We start from the raw sequence: 23,374 nt of genomic DNA, 5'->3' as shown, positions 1-23,374 counted from the left end.
GAAAGATTGAGAGCATGTGAGAGGTAGGGATGTAGAGATGGAGAGCCAAACAGAGAAAGAAACAAGAGAAATAGAGCAAGCAAGAGAGAGGGTGTAGAATGTGCGAGAGGTGGAGGGGAAAGGGGGGGGGGGGTAGGTACGTGCAGTGCTAGTGAAGTGGAAGATATACATGTATGACGAGGCAAAGAGCATTTTCTTTTTTCTTTTTTTTTATAATGTAGAGTGTAATACGCATCATAGAATTAAGAATTAAATATTAATTTCCATTGTTATATGTTACAAGATGCCACATAATGCCCTTTTTTCATCAATCATGTCACAACTCTGTATTTTATTATATCATATTGTATTGTTTTGAGTACAAAATAAAATATCATTTGAAAAACAAAAACAATTAAAAAAACATACTTTTTTCTGGGTATAATTGGGGGGGGGGGGGAGATTATTCAAGGGGGTGATTTTCAGGGGGATAGTTGTCCTCGGGAGGGGTGTGATTGTACAAGGGGGTAGTTTTCAGGAGGGGGTAATTGTTCTTGGGGTGTAATTGTCCTCGGGGGTAGTTGTCCTTTTCATAAATGGCCGGGGGTAATTCTCCTAGAACCCCAGATTTAGTACAATTGTGGTTCAGAGGCATCAGAGCGAATGATTTCTGACAGTGTCACGAAATTTGATTTAAAGGTACTATGTCCCATTTGCAGGCCAAAAAATGAAAAAGTTAAATTCCAACTGCATTTGAAAGATAATACTAATTTAGAACTTCCCTAAAAAAGGTGGGGCTTGAAAATGTCTTCAAGTGGGAAAATAAGGACTATTAGTTGTCAAATCGACTTTAGGGCTATAGAGCCCAAAAGTAATAGTCTTGATTTTCAGACAATTGTACTGAATGGTCATACGTTTTATGCTGCGCAAAGATTCAATCAGTTTAATCTTGGCCATCACAAGAAGTGGGTTATTGATGTAGACAAATGCTCATGTACCCTTTACAACTCTTTTCATGTATGTTATTACCAAAGAAGAAAAAAAGCCAGTCAGTCACTCAATAGTGTCTGACAGTGAAGTCTAGCAAGTAAACGGGTTTCCTTGCATAATTTGAATATGAGGACACTGCTAACGTTTAAATTTCACAGATAGGACATACATGACATATTCATAATTCCTGCAAAGTTTTATAGCATTTGAGGTTGGCTGCAAAAGGGACATAGTACCTTTAATCAACGTATCATGTATATAGATTTTATTTTTCATGGTTAGCAGTTAATTGGCAAACATAATATGCCAGGATAAAAGGCTATCAGCTGCAATTCGCAAAAGTTTCATAACAAAAATCATAACTCAACATTTTATGTAACTACGTGATCATTCTGAATAGACAAAACAGACCAAAAAACAAAAACAAAAACAAGGACAATTTTGTAACCAGATTCCCTTTTCTTTGTTTACCTTGTACAGCTGGAAAAAAAAGCAACTTCATGATAATGTTAACAGCCCCTGCAACGAGAGTCCAAAATAGCCCATCAAATCGGTTTATCGCCGCTGCTAGCTCAGACGATGTTATGTATCACTGACCTATTCAAAACATTTTTTTTTTTTTTTTAAATATAACAAAAGACGGTTGAGGACCTTTAACGTATTCAAGGAAAATCCAGCCTCAATTGCAAGTTGCTCATAGGGAAGGTAGAAAATGTTGATGCAATTGGTAAAACAATAAGAAAGTTATGATCTTTTTATTGAGGCTTGATTTTTTGACTTTATTATCTCATCATTCTCATAATACACACAATAATACATAATAGAATTCCCACAGAAATTTGAAAACCAAATTCCATGACTTTCTTAGCTTGACCCACTTTTGCCTTTTTTCCATGACCAGTGGCTGTTGGTGTGATTTATGGCATCCGAGCGGCACACGAACACTTCAAACTGGAAGGCTGTCAAAGTCACATACGGCCCACACCCACGATCAGTTTCCATGACATTCCATGACTTTGGAATAACTTTGTTTTTAGAACTGAACGTTTCATTTGTTTTCTCTTCAACATCTTTGCCTGAAGAAGGTTTTGCACCAAAAATAGTCATGCAACAGACATGACGCGGTAAACCCACGCTGTTTTTTTAAATAAATGTTTAAATGAATGGCAAGTGCATATGTGCATGCATACAAAAAATATCTTGCACGTATTCACTAAGCTCTGTGTTATAAGAAACAGAATTGTGAAGCATATTACACATGACGTCATCATAAAAACCACCACGCCTTGAAGTCGCCTTCGCCGTGTCATATCTGGAAAGGGTTGTTTTTACCTATTTCATGCCCATAATGGCATAAGAATAATTTGTGTGTTAGAATATTTTGCACAGAGAGCCAGAATTAGGCCTCTTATTGATAGACAATTATACTGACATCGAATCAAATTAGATAAAAGTTAATTAGGCGTACTATATATAATGAAAATTTTTCTCGCTCCACTTTTAAAAAGCTCTTGTCGACTATTTGTGATACATTCTCCTACTGCAATGTGATGTCTACAAATAACAGTTGTGCTTGGAGATGATATGATAGGCCTAAGCAGGCACGTACGCAGGGGGGGGGGGGGGGGGGGGGGGGGGGGGGTATCTCGGGAACTAAGGGAATGTGTTTACAAGTTCGAAGCGACATTAATAAGTTAAACAAAGTAAAATCATCATTAACAAAGCTATAGTCTGCCAACATTTCATCCGAGGAACTGTATGCAAAATGTACATGTCGATTCTTGCATTCCTTACCCAGCTTAGAATGGCACGCCTGTCTGCTATATAAGCAGTCATCAATGCCAGCACTAACACAAAAGAGAATAAAGCACCCATATCATGCAAAGAGTCCCATGAGACTCCCTATAGGCAGGCACGTAGCCACGGGGGGGGGGGGGTGGGGGTGGGGGGGGGGGGCACGGGGAGCACGTGCCCCCCAACATTTTTTTCCAAGATCGGTTGAAATTTTTAGACCCCTTTTTTGACCTCGATCGATTACATCAAACTCTGGCTACGAGCCTGCCGATAGGGGGAGGGGGAGGGGGGGGGGGGCACGGGAGGCACGTGCCCCCCCCCCCCCCCCCAACATTTTTTTCCAAGATCGGTTGAACTTTTTTAGACCCCTTTTTTGACCTCGATCGATTACATCAAACTCTGGCTACGAGCCTGCCGATAGGGGGAGGGGGGGGGGGGGGGGCTACCCACAAAAGGAGGGAAACAATTTGTCATTCACTGGAGAAGCGAGGGATATCAGGGTCACCTTTAATTTGCACCACATATATACAATACCAATTTACAACATAATGAAGAATATTATTACTAGGACAAATTGCACATACAAAACTGTCAGTCAGATTTGAAGAAAAAGATTAAGATTGGACCGATGAATACTCGATTAAAAAAAAACTTTGCACTCGAGCTATTCAACTCATTTATATACAATTAACCGCATATTGCCATGCAATTTTTTTTAGGGGATTCCCCGTGAGGTAATTCAGCGCGCGCCCGCCGCGCCTGCATAATATAATAGGGCGTGACCACTGGCGTGCGTGACATTACGTAGTGTACATTTCAATCCCAATCATTGTCGCAGTCACTGCGTCGTATTTTCAGCTAATTTCTCAGTCACTTTTGACGCAGAATCTTGATTTCCATCATCCAATTAGCTGCCCATGCAAGCTGTAGATAAAAACAGCTTTATCGTGAAATAGGAAACCATCATTCGCACCGATCCGAACCGCACAGCTCATCATAGTTTCACTGCGTCACATGTATTTGATTCCTTCTTCCCACCAGGCAGTACGTACCACCCATTAGACTCCACACACACACGTTTGTGCAGTGCATGGGGACGAACGGGTGGCTTCCAAAACCTCGATATAGCAACAGAAAAATACCATCTTGTAAGTATGGGATGTTGTTGTTGTGTCGTTGTTGTTGTTTAGGTTTATAAGCATTTATCATTCAGGAGTGAATATCTTCTTCTTCTTCTTCCTTTTGAGTACAGACCTCTTTACAGCTACAGAGTATTATCTAGACCGAATTTGTCTGTCTTTTTCGTTCGTTAGCCTCTGATTTGGGTAGGGTCGGCTCTCTCTTTAGAGACAGAACAGCCCTATACGCTTTAGTGTTCACGCTTTGTGTGAAGGAAAAACTGTGCACGAGCTACGAGTTCGTAATGACATGCACAATTTTTCTGTTATAATCATTTTGCCTTCGGCGTAGACTAGAAGGGATGAGATTTAGATGACGTCATGCGCAGCGAGAGTTTTAAACTACCGCTGCAAGATTTTTATCATGGATGTCGATTTTGACCCATAATTTCCTAAAAAGGGACCATTTAACAGATTATTTCAGTCAAGTTGGTAAGTGGAACCGAAGTAGTTAAGCCTAGACCTAATTTTAAAAATAAGATGCACCGGATATGCATCCTGTGAAATATGGAATTTGGCCGGTAGTTTTGCCAAGTTTGGTGTAACGTTTCTTTACACAAAGCGTGAACACTAAAGCGTATAGGGCTGTTCTGTCTCTAAAGAGAGAGCCGACCCTACCCAAATCAGAGGCTAACGAACGAAAGAGACAGAACAATTCGGTCTAAGTATTATCGTACTAGACTATACCATGTATACTGGGGGTTAACTCCGGGAAGCTGACGCCGATGCCGAAGGCGTCGGAGCTTCGGGTTCGTGCATCAAAAAACATTCTAACAGCGGGTTGGGCGACATCTCAAAATATGCAAAGGGAGTAGGTAATTACAATTTTGACTTACTAGGTTGCTCGACTCCCGGCCCCCCCACTCAGAGGTCGGAATGACCGCATGCGTGTTGCCAAAATGTCCGGTAAAGGGGTACTTTTCGTGCGACAAAGTCCGGCCCGAGAATTGTAAAGAAAGGGGTGTATTTGACTTTTCACCCGGAGATTTCTTTAAAAAGGGGGTGTTTTTTCTTTTTTCTCTCATCTCTTTGGACTCCTGAGAAATTATTCCGAATTTAGGGGGGTACATTGAGCATTTTTCCTGATTTAGGGGGGTCTCCAAGGCAGAAAAAGCCCGCGAAAAGCCCGCGAAAGGGGGGTTCGGAAATGTTGGCAGTCCTCAGTTAGGGGGTGCTTTCAAAAAGAGGGTACGAGCATATGCCTACCCTAAATAACACTGAGTGGGGGGGCCGGGGCTCGACTCCTCTGGGCATCTAGCCGGCAACTTGAAATTATAATTTGAAGAAGTCTTCGATGGGAAAAAAGGGGTGATTCTTCGTCCTATCCCGACGATTCTTCCATGTTGTTTCATCGATTCAACCGGCGAAGAGAAAGTACGCGGTAGTGCGTACTTTCTCTTTGCCGGTTGAATCGACGATGCAAGAACCCGAAGCTCCGACGCCTGGGGTGCCCGTGTTGGAGCTTCCCGGAGTTAACTGGGGGTGTGTGCAGGTGGACCACTACACCGGGGTTTCCCCCTACTCTTATACGAATAGTGCAGTGGGTTCTTAATGTGCAAAGGTAGCGACTCTTCTCTACACGGGGCCTCCATTTAACGTCCTATCCGAGGGACGGAGTGTTTTCCACTTGACATAACCTGCGTCTATGAACGAGGGAAGGGGCACGTTAACACACAAAGCAGGCTTCAGTCATCCGCCTGGGTAAGAGTTTTACCGACTGAGCCAACTCGCCTCCTCTTGTTAAAAACTAACCTTTTACAAGGCTATTTTTGCTCTCTTTTGTTGACCCATCGATCCCATCGCATTGATCATTCTTGTAAATAACTAGGCGTTGTGGCGTGCGCCTGTAATCCAGCTAACAGTGGAAGTTACAAACTGATTCAGCCGAGGACGCAGGTTCGAAACTGAGTCACGTCTTTCGGATGGTGACGCTTAAAGGTCGGTCCCCAGACATAAATAGTCATATCCGATTGAGTAAAAACACCTTACACACACATTTATCGTAAATTGTAATTTGTTTTGTGTACTTTACTTTACCCGTACAGTGAGAGTAGACTTCAACTTCTAGTTCATGCATTGTACTTTTAGAATGTATAGGAGCTAGGAGTACTACTACTCGGAGTGCATTCACTTCAGGCTTAGACACACTCCAGTAAAGCATTATAGTACATACATAGTAGGGTGCGTTTATTGACCAATTTTTTGCATAGAATCAGGTTTCTCAAATGTCTTTCAGGCAAACTTTTAAGGTGATAAACGCAAAGCCTTTCTCAAACGTCTGTAGATATAGGCATATTGTAACGCTAAAAAATGTGTGTTTTGAATGTGACATACAGCCAGAATCATGTTTCTGAGACATGATAAACGTTAAGCGGTTTTGAACCCCACATACAAATCGGACCTTCCCAGGCTAATTTCCGGTTCAGAGATAGCGCGCCATGTGTTGTGTCATGTTGTTGTACAAGCATGTGTGTGTACTCGTCCACTCTAGTTGACCTCCGAGACACTGTCTGCTTCCCAGGTCAAATGCCGCAAAGCAGCTGCGCAGAGACAAGGCCTTTATTTTAAATCGTGAAGAGATGACAAATGCGACATCCCGCAAATCTCGTTCGTATAGTGGGGTTCGATAGTGGCGTTCGATATGTACATATCTAGTGGCAAGACACGATAAACGCACCCTTAGGCAATGCTATATGCGTATTGACCCGAGAATCTGGAACTTGGTAGAAAACTAGAATGCTGTTGAGTGTAGTCGGGCTTCCAATTCCAATTCCAGTGTTTATCCTTCTCATATCTTTTATAGTTTGGTGTCTTTGCTTTGCTAGTTTGTATTGTTTTTTCTACTGACGATGCTCTGTTGTTTTATGTACAAGTACATTGTATCGGCGCTAGTGTACTTTCGTATCCATTTTTTGACCCGTAACTCTGACTTGGACATAACCTACTAAAACATACCCAAAATCAACTAAATCTTCATCAATTGTTCAAATAATGGTTATGATTTAAAAGTTGTTATGTTTCTTACCTGTTTTGTGTCAATTTGAGATTCACATAGAATTAGTGAACTCATATTTCAGACATCCATAACTCTCTTATTATTGGTCTGATTGAGTTTCAACTTTCACAAGTCTCCTTTAATTTGTCTGCTTACTGTAAGAGGAGTAGCTATTATGGTTGGATTTTCCTTTAAAATGCTAGGGGTCAGTTAAACATGTAATGACTCATATTCTGTTTTTGTTGTTGCTGTAAAGACGATAAAGAATACCTGGGGGAGCTTCCACCTCCTCACCCCTCCTCCCTCCACTCCTCCCCCCCCCCCTCCCTCTCCTCCCTCCCCTCCTCCCTCCCCTCCTCCTCCCTCCCTTCCTCCTCCCTCCCTTCCTCCTCCCTCCCTTCCTCCTCCCTCCCCTCCTCCTCCCTCCCCTCCTCCTCCCTCCCCTCCTCCCTCCCTCCTCCCTCCCTCCTTCCTCCCTCCTCCCTCCTCCCTCCCCTCCTGAGGGAGGGGGGGGGGGGAGGAGTGTACCATGATTATATGTACACTGTACATGCATGCATGTCACTAATATGAGTAATTTGTATAGTAAACAGCAGAATATCCTTTTTTCTCAATTACAGGATGTCTTGTTAAAGGTTACCAATCATGTACCTTTCCAGCAGACTGATTTCTGTCGATTGAGAAGGACATATTGCACCATGGGTGGATTCTGCCATCTCTATCTGCTCATGATTCTCCTGATGAGATCTGGTGATGTTGAAACCAACCCTGGACCAGACAGGTAAAGTTTATACTTTATAGTCTATATATGTAATTGAAGCTTATTTCCTGTTCTTTATTGCAACCTTAATAACGAGTAGGGACTTCTTACGATCACTCATGTAATCACGTTATCATGTTTTGAGTACTTTTGTAGATACAAGCTCTCTAATCTTTGAAGTGTAGGGCTGACACTTATTCTTTTTTTACGGGCCAATAATTCACAAATATAATCACGCTTTTGCGAATATGAGACATGACTCTTTTGTACTTAACCCACATTTTATCACTTGAAAAAAATACAAGTGCTTGTTATTGAGACTAGGAATGACAGAGGATGCAGATTCGAAGCTGAGTCACGTCTTTTGGATGGTGACGTTAAAGGTCGGTCCCAAGTAGTGCTGTAGCCGAACCACCGAACCGAACATGGCACTTCCGAACCGAGCCGAACCGAACCGAACACAAAGACCTGGTTCGGATGTTCGGCAGAATTTTTTTAATGTTTTTGCAGGCTAATTAACTTGTCATGATTGCTCATTCTATATTTACTTTTTTCCCATTTTCCTCCTTTGTGATTCATGCCTCTCCAGTCGTGGGCGCGACTTCACTGACGCCATTTAAATCCCAAATCCTGACCTCTGCAACGTCGCGATCGCAAGCTATAAACAAGCTAGAATACATGTGCCTATTAGGCACTGATCAAAACAAGTTCGGCTCAAACCCAAACAATACAAAAATTAAAAAAAATGAATTGTAATAATATCGGACAAATTTTACGATCTAAATAACGAAATAAATACATATTATAGTATTCTAATTTATTTATTCAGGAAAATTAGGAATTTTATTATTTACCCCATTAAAAATAAACATTTATAATAACGGAAATCGAACGAGCCTGGGCTGCTATCTCTGTGTATTATAACATATACATCAGTAAATTCAAGATGGCAGCTTTCATGACACGTAACATTAGACAACAACCGTCTCGGCAAATCTTAAAAAAATATCATTTATTTTCAAATTGAAAACATGATTCTTGTAAAACTGCAAATAAAACACGATTAAAAACGGAAATATGAATGTAAGTACTAAAATAGTTACGTTTAAAGCAGTTTTTTTATGTGAAATACGTGCCGGTCGGAAGCAGTGTTTTTCATCGGGAGTGGGGCAGAAGTCCTCCGTGCTGGTCGGGCCCACCCGGCCTGCCCGCCCAGCGCCGACCACCGTAGCTATTAGGCTACTTGCTATTATATTACCGAACCCCGAACCGAACAAAGTTCGGGTAAAAAACTGCCGAACTCTGCCGAACCGAACCGAACCCGAACATGGCGCCTGACTTACAGCACTAGGTTCCAAGACGTAAATAATCATGATTAATACACGACTGTAAAAACCCAATTACACACACACATTCATGTATGCAGGCGCGTATGCAGGGGGGGGGGGGTTAAACCCCCCACTTGAGTTTTTTTATATGTATGTTCTTTCGGAAGACCCCCCCCCCTTAATTTAAAAAAAAATAAAGAAATAAATTATGCAACTGGCTGACCAAAAACAGGTGACCTAAAGGAATTTCGAGACAAAAAAAAAAAAAAAATGTCCTCTTACCCCCCCCCCCTTGAAAAAATCCTGCGTACGCCACTGCATGTATGTACTGTGTTTTTTAGTTTACATGTCCAGATGTACTCCTAGTTATCTTCAGTACCTTTGATGGGTGGGGTATCCACCCACTGACTTTCAGATAGAGTCGGCCTTTATGAAGTCGCCCTAAAACATGGCTGGAGAAGCACGCATGATTCTTTTGTGTTTTATAGTCTCTTTTTAGCTCAATGACAATTTACATGTATTTTGTTAATATATGCGTCAGCCGTCAAGTACCATCGCTGTTTGTGTTTTGGAATAGTATTTCAATGAAATGTTGGGTCACCTAACTCAACACTTTGTAGATCAGATAGCGTGTTCTATGAAAATTCTCAAAACGTTATAATGTTGTTACGTGAGTGATCGCTACAAGCCAGCAGTATGATTAGTAAAATACTTTTTTTATTATTAAAGCATAACATCACATACGTACATGTATAAATGCTAATTTTTCTTCCATATTTCAGTGCACTGCTTAAAATGAGGTATTTAGCCTTGTGTGTGTATATATATGCCTCAATATACCTTTAAATGTATCTTATCAGTACATGTACATTAATTAAGTTAATATAATCAGGTAGGTATGCGCATGAGCCTGCAGGTACCAACAGTGCTCAACTGTTGGAGCTATTGTACATATTTGTAGGCTGGAGTAGTTTATTCTTCCATGTAGTTAGTTGTACTGTCTGTTTTGCCCAAAGCCAAAGGCTCATCAAGAACTGAACTAAACTTACAAAGTAGGGGTTACAACATACTAAAAGATACTTAAGAGATATTTAAGAGATGCTTAACAATTTTTTTTAAATTACAGGATTGTTAGTGAGAAGGAATTCTTGAAGCTGTCGAAGCAAATTGAACCTAGCTACTACAAAGAGGTGGGCATTAACCTGGACATTTCCATCGCAGAGCTTGGTCAAATCAAGGAACGTAGCCAAAATACCAGTGATGCATTAATGACAGTGTTCACGAGATGGAGAGACAAACAGCTTCCAGGCACAGACATCAGGGCTCTTCTTGCAGAGGAATTAGAAAGAAGTGACTTAGGGTCCCTCTCTGGCGAGCTACTCGCTGGCAGTCTAGCCCCAAAGCGGACAGGTGAGAAAAAGAAGGAAATCATGTCGGCTGCCCGCAAGAAGGCCCTTTATTGCCATTGATAATATATTGCTCTTGCAGGCAGCCAACAAACACTGATTTGACACTTTCTCATTTGGTACAAATAGTGTTACTTATAGCAGGACATCCCACTATAGACGAACAGCCCACGAGACTGACACTGCCAGTCAGGTGAACCCTCAAAATAGCTGTCAGAACACCCATGAGACTGACATGTCAGTATTGTGGGGTGTCAGTCCATGGGTCATTGGTTTCATAGGCCTTCTGAAAACTTTCAGATGGTTCGCTTGACATACACTATGAACATGACGGACAAAGAAAGCGGACAAAATATACAGTTCCTCAGGTAGACAAAGGAACATCCCTTCACTGCTATTATGTAAAAAGTGAATATGCATGTGACACCTGTTATACACACTTTTACATAATAGCAGTGAAGGGATGGATGTTCCTTTATCTACCTGAGGAACTGTATATTTTGTCCGCTTTCTTTGTCAGTCATGTTCATAGTGATATGTTGTCGGTCTTGTGGGCTGTCGGTCACATGTGCTGTGGCCAATAATACATGGTTGCAGACCCACTCACTTTAGGGACTTTTAGATTTGCACGTCGACAGCTTTGACTGCAACGTGTGACGTCATTTTAAGGCACTGCGCATGCGTCACGTTGTCTCAGTTGGCGATCGAGAATGCGTCAACCTTGATTTTCGTAAATCTAGTACGGTACTAGTATATGCCGCGTGCGCATAAAATATACAGTTCCTCAGGTAGACAAAGGAACATCCCTTCCCTGCTATTATGTAAAAATGTGTCACATGCATATTCACCTGTTCTACACATTTTTACATAATAGTAGTGAAGGGATGTTCTACCACAGCAATAGGCCATTTTCGTAATGTAATCAAATTTAATGCATAAGTCTTTGTGAAGTGCCTCAATACATATTATTTCATTCACCTGATAAGAATAATAGTATTTCAATAGTCACAATTCAAACTGCATATATTAAGTGTTGCTAGGTAGGTCAAGCCATAATATTTGTCCGACCTGGCAACAACTAATGTATGCAGTTCGGATTCTGTCTAATGAAATACTATTATTCTTTTCAGGTGAATGAAATAATAGAAAGATTAAATGAGAACTTACCGTTTGAAATTTAATCGTTATTTTAAGAGTAATTTGTAGGGAGAGATTACATGAGATCCCGTGATGCGCATGCTCGGTCAATATTTGCAGTACAAATGTACCTACAGTTAAAAACACGAGAAAGATTAAGCTAATGAGAACTTACTGAATTCTAAGAGCAAGGGAGGGAGAGGCGGGCATGTAATCTCTCCCTACAAATTACTCTTAAAATAACGATTAAATTTCAAACGGTAAGTTCTCATTTAATCTTTCTATTTTACTACGTAATTTTTCGTGAGAAATTACATGAGACTTTGTAGTTCTGTAGGTACATTTGTTTACCCATGAATACTATGCATGGGTCACAATAACCAAGTAAGGAAAAACAATGACTTGGGGAAGAACCCACAAGTAAACTTACATGTGCGGAAAATACGCAAAATAAAATTACCCTGACTTAAAATTCAGGAGTGAGTTCAAAGCAACTCCAGAAAAGAGGGACAAGCATTCCCTCAAAAGTCTATGATTATGATATACTGGTGTAACAGTTTATTGTCTAAGAGTCCCTGCTCTACGAAAACATCTCAGGATACAATGAGATGACAAGTGTCCAGTCTGTTAAGAACATTGACTTCGCCCCTAGCACTGCTTGTGCGAAAGATTAAGGTTATGTGTTGAGGGGCTTGTGAAAGAACTTCCTATTTAATAGCGTACGTTCACTGGACCAGCCCATCTTGCTGAGTAAATCTCAGAAATTGGAATTTCAGACCTCTGTGCTGCCGATGTAGAAACAGCCCTGGTCTAATAGGACCAGTAAATGTCCGTATCAATTCCAGCCAAGGACAAAGTTGTCTTAAACCATCCGGAATAGTTAGATTACTGACACGTTTATTTAGTCTCTGAAAACTGATGAAGAGATATTTCTCACCTCCTCTAGATGTTTAGTACGAAGCAGATATTGCTTGACATAACGAAACATACATAGTCGTCTATTAACTGGGTATGCTTTCATCTTCAGCATACCACTAGCATTGCCTGGACGAAGATCTTTGAGCAATGTAGTGAAAGAGAATGTCACTGAGCTGTCCTTGAGAATCATATTGTCAAGGTTCAAGTTATGAATAGATTGCACACGTTGAGCTGATACCAGTGCAATAAACAAAACAAGTTTAAGTGACTATTGTTTTAAAATTTAGCGAATTCGCTGGAACCAGCTTTCTTAAGTAGTTAAGTACCACCTTCACATCACAGATGTGAGAGTACCTTGCTGTTGGAGGTCTTAACTGAAAAGCTCCTTTTAAAATTTGAGACACAAGATGATAGGATCCGTTTGAATAGGGTCCTTCCAAAATGAGAAAAGTTGCTAAAGCACTTCTAGCTGTATTCAGTGAGCTGTAGCTTGCCCATGTACATGAAACATTTCTGAAAGGAATTCAAGTACAATCTCTGCCGTACTATGCAGGTAGTTCAGTTCTGATCGAACAAAACAGTTTCCACTTCGTTATGTTAACATAATATTGTTTTTTGGTGGAAGCTTGCCAGGAGGCTGCGATGACCTGTACTGTCCTGTTGTTTAGTCCTTTACCCTGGAAATGTCTGCAGAAATCCTGCAACACAACAAATCAAGATGAGGAGAAAGTGGACGAGTTAATTTAGATACTGGATGCTTGAGGAGGTCATTTCTTCTCTTAAGCAACAGGGGTTATCCAAGTGTTAAAATCCTTCAAAAATGGGAACCAAGCCTGTGTGGGCCAATTAGGAGCTACTAATTGTACTAAATAGACCCGTCGCCTCATCTAATAGTATCTTCTTTGTAAGAATTTGATATCAGACAGAAAAGGGGGAAGGCATAAAAATTGAGATGACCCCAATCTATTGTGAAGGCATTCACTATTTTGGCGCCAGGTTCTGGCAACCAAGATACAAATTTATGGAGCTGAGCATTCAGCCTGGATGCGAAAAGGTCCATTTCAGGCAGCTCAAAAAAGTCAACAATTTGTTGAAAGGCTTTCTTATCCAACACCCATTCAGTCCTGTCATTGAATTTTCGGGACATGTGGTCAGCCTCAGAATTAAGACGACCTGGTAGGTGTTATCAAGATAATTCTCATCATGCACCAATTCCAAATTTCAAAGGCCATGAGATCGCAATCTTAAAATTTGATGCCTCCAAAGTTATTTAATAACTTACTGCTGTTTGATTGTATAATCTCATGAGTACATGCACATTATGCATATCATCGCAAAACACCCTTAAGTCTAGGCCAGCGGCTAGGGTTTCCAAATAATTAATCTCATTATTTTGAGCTCGGTTCAACTCCTGCTCATTCCATCTACCTCCTGTTTTAGTGTGGAGGTTAGTTGTTCCCCAGCTCGAGCCACTAGCAGCCACTAGCATCTAGGTCCATCAAAATGCCCTTTATACTTCTTCAGGGCGGCAAACTTATCCCTTTCAAGGGATCGATAAAACATGGGACCGTATTGTGTAGCGGGAAAAGTTGCGATCAACTTCCCTATCACTCTAGCCACATCTCGATTAGAGGGTTTATTGGCATGAAAGAGAGCTGTGCAGTCTTTGACTAAATCATCCTTCTATCCTCAAGTGGAGAAATTTGCATGATTATTGAATTTAGCATGAACCCAAGGAATTATTTCTCCTTCATTGGGTGTAAGAACTGACTTTTCAGGATGAATCAGGAAATCTAACTCAGTTAGAGTATCTGTAGTTCCAGTTATTGCTGTCTCTGTACGTTCCCTGTCTTTACCAATAATTATGGTATCATCAAGATACCCCACTACTACATGACCTGCTTGTCTTAGAGAGGCAAGGACATGCTTAAGAAATTTGGTAAACAGTCTAGGGGCCGTGCTAAGGCCATTAGGTAGGGCCTAAAACTGAAACAGTTGCCCTATCCACACAAACTTTAAATATTTCTGTGTGGTTTGGAAAAATGGGGACAGAATAATAAGCATCTTGGAGGTCGAGCAAAAATTTGAAATAAAAAGGGGCATTAGGCAGGGCTGTCCGCTTTCTGCTCTATTATTTATTCTAGTTGTTGAAATTATGGCATTAAAAATAAAGCAAAATAATAATATAGATGGTATCACAGTCGTAACTACTGACACTGGTATTTCAAAAGAATTTAAGATATCCCAACTGGCAGATGACACTGTTCTCTTTTTAAACAACATTCAATCTGCCAACATATCTCTCGAAGAAGTAAAACATTTCGGACACTTCGCTGGGCCGAGCTTAAATGTGATGAAAACAAATGCTGTTACTATACAACAGCAACAAGCATTTATCGAAGGTATTAAATGGAACGATGAACCTGTCAAGTATTTGGGAATGTATCTAACAAGGGATAAAAAGGAGTCTGATCGATTGAACTGGTTTGTGAAACTAGAAAAAGTAAAATCAATCTTGACTTTTTGGAAAATGAGAAACTTAACTTACTATGGTAAAGTTGTAATTCTTAAATCACTTGTAATCTCACAATTTGTGTATGTTGCTTCGGTATTACCTATCCCTCAGAAACTAGTTGTTGATTTGAATAAACTGATGTATAATTTTCTATGGAATTCAAAAAGAGAAAAAGTCAAGAGAACAGTCTTAATTAATGATATTGAAAAGGGAGGATTGGGCATGGTCGACTTAAACTCCAAATTTCAATCGCTACATTTATCATGGTTTAACAATTTCTTTGAAAATAATTATGATATACCGTGGAAGTTTATGTTTAGATACTGGATTGAAAAAATATGTCCGTTGTTAGTAATTTTGAAAACAAATTGTTCCAGTAAAGACATGTTAAAGTTATGCTTAAAACAAAAAATACCTAATTTTTATGTTAACTGTCTCGTAACTTGGAGCGAACTTAAATATATTCAATTTCCACAAGTTATGAATGTTGAAAATCAAGTATTGTGGTACAATAGTAATATTACACATGAGAGCAAACCTCTCTTTTTTAAAGAATGGTTTAGAAAAGGCATTATAACAATGAATGACATTGTAGAAAATGGACGTTTTCGGCCAAGAGAACATATTTGTAGAGTGCTTGGCTCAAATTCTTTGCTAGTTGATTTTATGTATACGAAGCTTAAAAATGCGATCCCAAAAATGTGGATCGAAAGAATTCAAGATGTTAATTACGCACATGACGATAAAACAAATTCACAATTCGAAGGCGACTTATACGAAATAAGAACACTTGATTTTATAAGACTATCTTCAATGAAATCTAGCCATTTCTATAGCCTATTGTGTGACTTTAAGAAAAGAGAACCAGCTGTATTAACATTTTGGGAAGGTAAACTGAACCTTGTCATTGATTTTGATTGGAGAGATACACTAAAATTTAAGTTTAAGACATTGAAAAACAATAAAATAAAACAACTCAACTTTAAGACATTTCATAGGATTTTACCCTTTAGATACAATCTGTGCAAATGGAAAATTGTAAATGAAAACCTTTGCATTTTTTGTAAAACAGCAGAATCTTTCGTTCATGTTCTTTTAGAGTGCCCGAGCGTAAAGCTTTTCTGGAAACGTATTGTGGAATTGATTGAATTGAACTTTAAAGAAAAAATTATATTAAACGAAGAATTATTAATTGCTGGTTTTGATTTCAAACATGCAAATGGAGCAGATATAAATACAATCGTTGCATATGCTCAATACGCAATCTATTTGATGTATATGTTAAATTATTTTCAAGGTAAACCATACAACAGCTTTTTCATATGGCATGTTTTTAAATACGAGTTACTCTTGGATAACATCTCGGATGTTGTTTCAGGGGCTCTCGGGACATAGTATTTTTTTTGGAGAGTTTTTGAGAGCTTTTGAAATAGCATCTGGGAACTAAGGAAAATCTTCGGGGATATTTTATATCACTGAAGATTTTCTCTTAATAGTTTAAGAAAATACTTAAAGTGAATGTAAAATTTTGTTATGATGTAATGATTTGTGTGTTGGTTATTTTTGTAAATGAATAAAGTACCTCTGACAAGAGGAAAAAAAAAAAATCTTGGAGGTCGACTGAAGCAAGGTAACAAGATGGAGAAAAGAGATAAATAGCTAGTAGCTACATGCATATCATCCATCTTGAAATGGTGATACTGAAGGTTTATGTAAAGGTCTGAGAGGTTCAAAATCAGACCAAACCCACCATTATTCATGGGGCGAGTGAAAATGTTTGAAATAAATTCGCCTTCTTCATGAATGCTCATTTCAATGACATTCTTATCCAAAAAGCTTTGATGTCTGTGCTTCTGGTGAAGTGTCTGCCCCTAATGGGGCTGGATTGCCTAAAAAGGCTTGTTGGAACTACCAGCCTTGAGGTTTGATCGGCTGGAAAATTGATGTCTGGAGGACAGCGTCCATCCGGCATCATGGTACTTGGACTTGACATTTGGCGTAGGGGTGATATTGATGGCTGTGCTGACTAGAGCTGAACATACTTTGCGGCCTCATCACCCTTGCTGTGGCCTTCTGATGTTCCTGCAAAATTGTTCACTAACTTTGAAAAATCGATCACCAAATAACTGCTTCCCAACCATCGATGTGGGTTAGCAGAGGTGTGTGAAGCAAGCGTTCATGTCTTCCGAGCAGATGCTTGCAAAGGAGTTAAAGGTTCAAAAAGGCATTGCTCAACAGAGTCAAAGCATCCTGCTGTGAAAAGGAGATACCGTCATCAGACGCATCAAGTGAAGTAGTGAACGCACGAAAGCCACCAACCCTCTGAGGGAGAGCTGTAACCTTGTAAAATAAGGTCTACTTGTGGTACAGGATTTTATTTTCCTCAATCTCATTTAGGATTTTCCCCTCCAACTGGTATGAGATTAAGCAGGTTGCCGAACTGACCAAATCATTATTAACTGGTTCTCCAATCTCACTAGATTGAGCAAATTAAGCTGCGAGCTTAGGTACAACTAGCTCTAGATTTACCTCCTTTAATTTCATGTTCAGAAAAATCCTCACAATGATCATGAACCTTAAACTAAGGCTTGACCGGCAAGAGGTTCGTCGATGTCTGAGGTATCCATAAAGTCAATAGCTAGACTCTGAAAAGAGCGCAAAGTATAAGTACCCGGCTGCGCCGTGATACATGGTCTGAGGGAGACTTTCCATGATTTTGCCCACAAGAGCTTAAGACAGTTAGTTTAAGTTCGAGTCTGTCCAGTCTATCCCCAAAATTGGGTTAAACTGCCTTTTGAGGCTGTGGTGATTTCTTTGTCACCTTAGATTTCCTTTTGTCAGATTTGATCGAGCCCCTTTTTGGGTTAGTTCTTGCTAGAAGTAAAACTTTGAATCGAGCCCGACGGGCTTCGAATGTTCGTAGCTCGATCACTTGCAGTGTACCGGTACCAACAACGGCAGCTACATTACTCCCGTGCCCGCGGCCGGAGCTAATGCGTGCGTCTGGCTGTGCCGACGTCTCGCCTGCTGCACTCATGCTGTGGTCTCCGCCGGTGAAAAAAACTCTTCCAAAGTCGGAAAATGAGGAAGTAACTCCCAAAAGCAAGGAAAAGTAGGAGCAATAAATAAATACTCAATCGCAAACTGTGGCGAACGGCGAAAAAGTCGTTTAGGGTATATAAACGAAAGAAAACTGAGGAATCACAGTCGACGTTGGATCTCATGTAATTTCTCACGAAAAATTACGTAGTAAAATATGTATTGAGGCACTAAAATGCATTAAATTTTGTTACATTACGAAAATGGCCTATTGTTGAGGGTAGAATGAGGAACTGTATATTTTGTCCTCTTTCTTTGTCCGTCATGTCCATAGTGTTACTTCCTGCATGCATGTATATCGTCGAGTGCAATCTAAAAGATTTCTAATTGTTGTCAACATGGGCAGTTGAGTACGTTGACACGCATGATCAGTCGGCGTTCGTCGTGTTCTCGTCCACTCAATCTAAAAGTCCCTATTATGCTGAGATGATGAAATTAGTTTTACATGAAGCTGTTTAAGGATTGTCATTCAAATTTTATGGCATTTCATGCTCATCTTTTGACACCAAGTTTATAAAATTGTACCATTAAATACAGAGTCGTTTTATCTTTTGTGACCAGCTAGCTTATGTCCGCCCCAAAATGGAGAATTTTCAGATTTTTTACTACAAAACAAAAGGAAAACTACATTTCTCTCAGTTCTTTCTATATCGGGTGGAATTGTTCTTTGAGCTGTAATTCATAAGTTTCATCATTATGGTCAATACTGTTAGCGATGGAAATTAATGATATTTACATGTTTTTTATACATAAATACATGTAGACATGAATAGGTTCATACAAAAAGACAAATTCTATTGAGATATTTTTAAGTTAGAAAAGAAAACAACAAGGACATGTGTCACGCATCTACAATAGTATACATTTATGATGTGTAAAATGTAAATTGAAAAGACAATAAATCATCATCTGTTCTCATTGAATATAAAATCCACTGAGAGAACACCTTGAAACAGCAAGACCAAACAAATGTATACAGTCCATGTAGTTGACAAACAATGAATTCATCAGAAATTAGTTCTTATATTCATGTGTATGTCACAAATATCCTCAAACAAAAAATGTTGATATTCAGGAAAAAATTGTCACACTTATGTTATTAAATTCATAGGTCCACCTATTACAATGCCAGGATCACAGACCCAACCACTTTCTCCTGACCAAATCAAGAGATGTGCAGATGATTTCAAATTGAAGTACCGGACAACTCTCTGTAAGATCAGAGCTGATCCTCTCATCCCAACTTCCATTGTGCAATTGAACGACATGTACACAAACCTTGTCCTGGAAGAGGAGTATCGACATTGCAAGCGACCACTTGAGTACACAGATCTCTTTGATCTAAAAGTAAATGGAGAGTTCCCCAAGCGGATCATGGTTCAAGGAGAGGCTGGGGCTGGAAAGACAACGTTCTGTGCTAAGATTGCCTGGGACTGGGTAAATGACAGTCCTGTTCTCCCAAAATTTGTGTGGGTACTTGTTGTCCCTTTTCGTGAAGCCAAGCAATACACGATCGGTGAGATCGCCAAGTCATATCTCTCGAAAGACAACCCAGCAACAGCCTGCCAGATCACTGAGTACATCCGTTCAAATCCAACAGATGTATTCATGGCGTTTGATGGATTAGATGAGTTTGATGGCAAGGTTGTACAGCAAAGGAAAGCTGGTTCTAAGTCAGAATGTCACCAGCCAAAGTCTGCTGATCGAACCAAGGCAAGATCCAAGTCTAAGATGAACAAGAATAAGCGGCAGAAGTTAATGCAGTCAAAGTCATCAAGCCCAACAAGTGCCACCTCGCAGCCAAGAGTCAACAGTACAGAGGCAAGTGGAAGTTCTTCAAAGAGAGGTGAAATTGCACTTAGAGACATTCTTCGTTCAGATGAACTTGCCGCTTGCCCAGTGTTGGTGACAAGTCGCCCATGGAAGGTCATGGAGATTAGATGGGATGAAAGTCTGAGCAAACAGTACACTTTCATGCACGTGGAAGGTTTTAGCAAGGAGAATGTGGAGGTTTACATTCACAAGTACTTTAAAGATGAAGGGGCCACAGCAGATCAGCTTATCCAGTTAACCAAAGACAATAACGTCATATCTGAGAATATGGCCCCGTATCCTATCTACATAGCTATGCTCTGTTTTATGTGGAGAGAACTTGGTGACGTAAAACAAGAACAGTTTAAATCATTACAAACTTTTTCTCAAATATTTGATGAAATTTTTGAGTTCTTGAAGGTGCATTATGCTCAGAAAAACATCACAGATTTAGACAGCCCAGCTTTCCAAGCCTATCGCTCTCGAATTGAGAAGCTCATGGAACCCGTTGCCCAAGTTGCTTTCCTTGGGCTACAAGAAAAGACCCTTATTTTTGAAGAAGGTGATTTCAAACAGTGCCCAGACTCCATTGAAACAGCTTGCAGAGTAGGGGTGTTGTCTCAGGAGAAAAAATTGTCATCTATAAATGACAAGAGCCGTCCGTTCGTGCAGTCTACTATCTTCTTTCCACACAAACTGTTCCAGGAGTACATGGCTGGGGTCCATCTTGCTTCCCTGTATGAATTAGATCACAATGAATTCAACAGGCTGATTGAACAGGTAGTGCTGCCTCGGAATGAAGAGTTTAGACATCTCCTTTACTTCACTGTATCACGGGACAAAACCATTGCAAACCATGTCATGAAATGCATGGTACAGAGTAACAACCCAATCAAAATGGATATGGATTTCTTAGTCGATGTATCCTTTGAGAGTCAGGACCTAGATACCGCAGCCTTGGTGAGGAGTGGAAAGACATCTATAAAAATAGGCCCATACAGGGCAGCACACACCATAGCAGGTTACATGTATGTATTCAATGGACTATATACAGATGTGGTAAGTTTGATATCTTACATACATTAATAAGTTTTATTATTTAAAGGGGACGTCCACCCTGGTATTTAGTTGGTTTGAATAGAAGCAGAAAATGAGAAAAACGGGTCAGTGACAGTTTGAGCAAAAAATGATTAAAGTGATTTAAAATTCATAACTTTCCTATTTCAAATCGGATAATGCTCAAATTTTCAATAATTAGTTTCTCTAATTTTTGTGCTTTTATTGTAACCAACTTTATATCAGGGTGGACTTCCCTTTTAATTGTAAATCCATCAGGCATCTATAGACATGCATATTTTAAGAATGGGTCTTGATATGCCTATTTTCCACTCTCTAACATCCATGGCCTTATACCTGATAATTTGTGATATAGTCAAATCATTTCATTTTATTTCCACTTTGTATAAAATCAATGACAAATTATTTTTGTAAATAAAAGTGGCAGGGTCATAAATAGCACTATACAAAATCAAATTGAAAAAGTATCAAATAAGAAATCATATACAAAATAACATTTAGGAGAGAAAGAAAGAGAAGAGAAGGAAATATTTTGAATATGTTTTCAAGGAGATGTCTTTCAACAATACTTGACACTAGTGATGTTTTTAAAGTGGATAAATACTAATGATGATTATTGACTGCCTATTTAAACAAAACAAATTTAGGTGGGGGGGGGGGGGGGGTTGGTGATATGAAGTATATTGCCCTCCTCTCCAACTCGCATTGTGATCATACGTGTGCAGTATCATTTATATACCCATCACTTTTATAGACATACATGTATGAAAAATATCAACAGTACTATTTGAATAAGTTTTATTGGACTACCAACCCTTTCTGGTCAGAAAATAAGCCATCTTCTTGTAGGGCATTCCCATCCGCAGTTTTTGCTGCAACCAGTCCTCTTGATAATTTGATGCTCTGAGTTCAGAGTAACCCTTTAGATGGAGGGAATAATTTAGGGCCCTTTGAAAACGGCCTTTCTTTACCATGCTGCATTACAGACAAAATGTTATTCCAGACCTTCCTTTGCAAAAAGAAATTGGGATCATACTAGGCTTCATAGCACTTCTCTGATGTAATAGACCACTGTAAAAAATACACATTATGTAATCATTCGATGAGACAATCTTAATGCAGGCCGAGTGACAGAAGCACCAACAAAATTCTAAGGGATCTTAGACTTTAGCAATGGACTCTGATTTTCTCATTTTATAATTTGTTGTTTGTTTTGTTTTTGCTTTTGATTTAAGATCAGTCTTAGGATTGTCAGTAACAAATTTGGACCAGGTACATCACATGATTTGGCGAAGATATATGCTCTGTGCCCTCTCTAAAGGATGTTTCACTAAAAGAAACAGACCTGCACAGTGACTTCTATTCAGTTCTTGCTAAAGAAGGAAACAAGTCCAAGGTTAGTGAAAATGCATGTCCTAGTCTAGCCTATCGGGGGGGGGGGTGCTTTTTCAAGACTTAGAACATCAATCACTTGACAATAGTGAGAAATCACTGTGTTTACAGTTGGACAAAAAGTCAGGTTGGGACAGGAAGTTATGGTGTCCGGTAGTTGGCAAAGAGATATAAAGAGGAAATAAGGAGTATGAGTGGTCCAGTGGGTTAGTCTACAGACAGTAAGCCATGAGGTATTGGGTTCGAATCCCTTCCATACATAGCACTAATGTTGTTTGGAAGACATTAATCTAAATTTGCCACACTCAACCTAGGTGTAGTAAGTGGGTACCTGATAGGATGTATTCCTTGAATTAATCACTATGTAGTATGTAGAAATTAAATACACTATGGCTTTAATTGTCAGTCCTCCTGTTGTTAGAAACATACTCCATCAACAATTTTTCTGTGGTTGCTATCCTGCACTAACCGAATTCTTTAGTTAAACCCTGCACTAAAAAGTATACCTATCACTAAACCTTAGCTCAAACCTATTTACAGTCTTTATCTAAATCTTATATAGTTGACTAATTAAAGCCCAGAGTATGTGTCGCATAAGCATAGCCATACACTTATACATGTATAACTGAGCGCCAAGTTATATTTATATTTATTCAATAAAAACATGTACTTTGGTAATGTACTTGTATAAATCACTGTTTGTATACATGTAGGTCCGAACTGTCAAGCTTGAATCTTTAAGGTGTCCAACATCAGCCTCTTCACATCACCTAGCAGATGCTTTGTGTTCCATGCCAAACCTGACTGGACTGAAACTATATGGACAGGTTTTCCAGGACGGGTTCTATTCTACACTGAATGCAAAGGCGTCAACCTTTCAGGTATGTATGTGTGTTTTATACTCTCTATCCTTGCCATGATGAATTCATGAACATGCATGTGGCAGTGGAGATGATTTTAAGGAGTGATGATATTTTAGCAACAGTTACAAAAA

At 39.6% G+C, this 23,374-nt stretch overlaps 1 protein-coding gene across 1 annotated transcript in view; it reads left to right on the top strand.

Moving 5' to 3' along the window:
• Nucleotides 1–22,307, top strand: part of LOC100892162 — a 32,596-nt gene extending 10,289 nt beyond the window's left edge. The window contains exons 2-5 of the mRNA XM_030988149.1: nt 7,557–7,717; nt 10,151–10,434; nt 19,211–20,871; nt 22,224–22,307. Coding sequence (XP_030844009.1) covers nt 7,557–7,717; nt 10,151–10,434; nt 19,211–20,871; nt 22,224–22,307 — 2,190 coding nt within the window. The remainder of the gene's footprint in view (nt 1–7,556; nt 7,718–10,150; nt 10,435–19,210; nt 20,872–22,223) is intronic.
• Nucleotides 22,308–23,374: the final 1,067 nt, after the last annotated feature.

This window comes from Strongylocentrotus purpuratus, unplaced genomic scaffold (assembly GCF_000002235.5).
Source record: "Strongylocentrotus purpuratus isolate Spur 01 unplaced genomic scaffold, Spur_5.0 spur5_scaffold_17, whole genome shotgun sequence".
Taxonomy (NCBI): Eukaryota; Metazoa; Echinodermata; class Echinoidea; order Camarodonta; family Strongylocentrotidae; genus Strongylocentrotus; species Strongylocentrotus purpuratus.
Note: the sequence above shows the minus strand (reverse complement) of the source record. Positions and strands in the feature narration are given on the sequence as shown.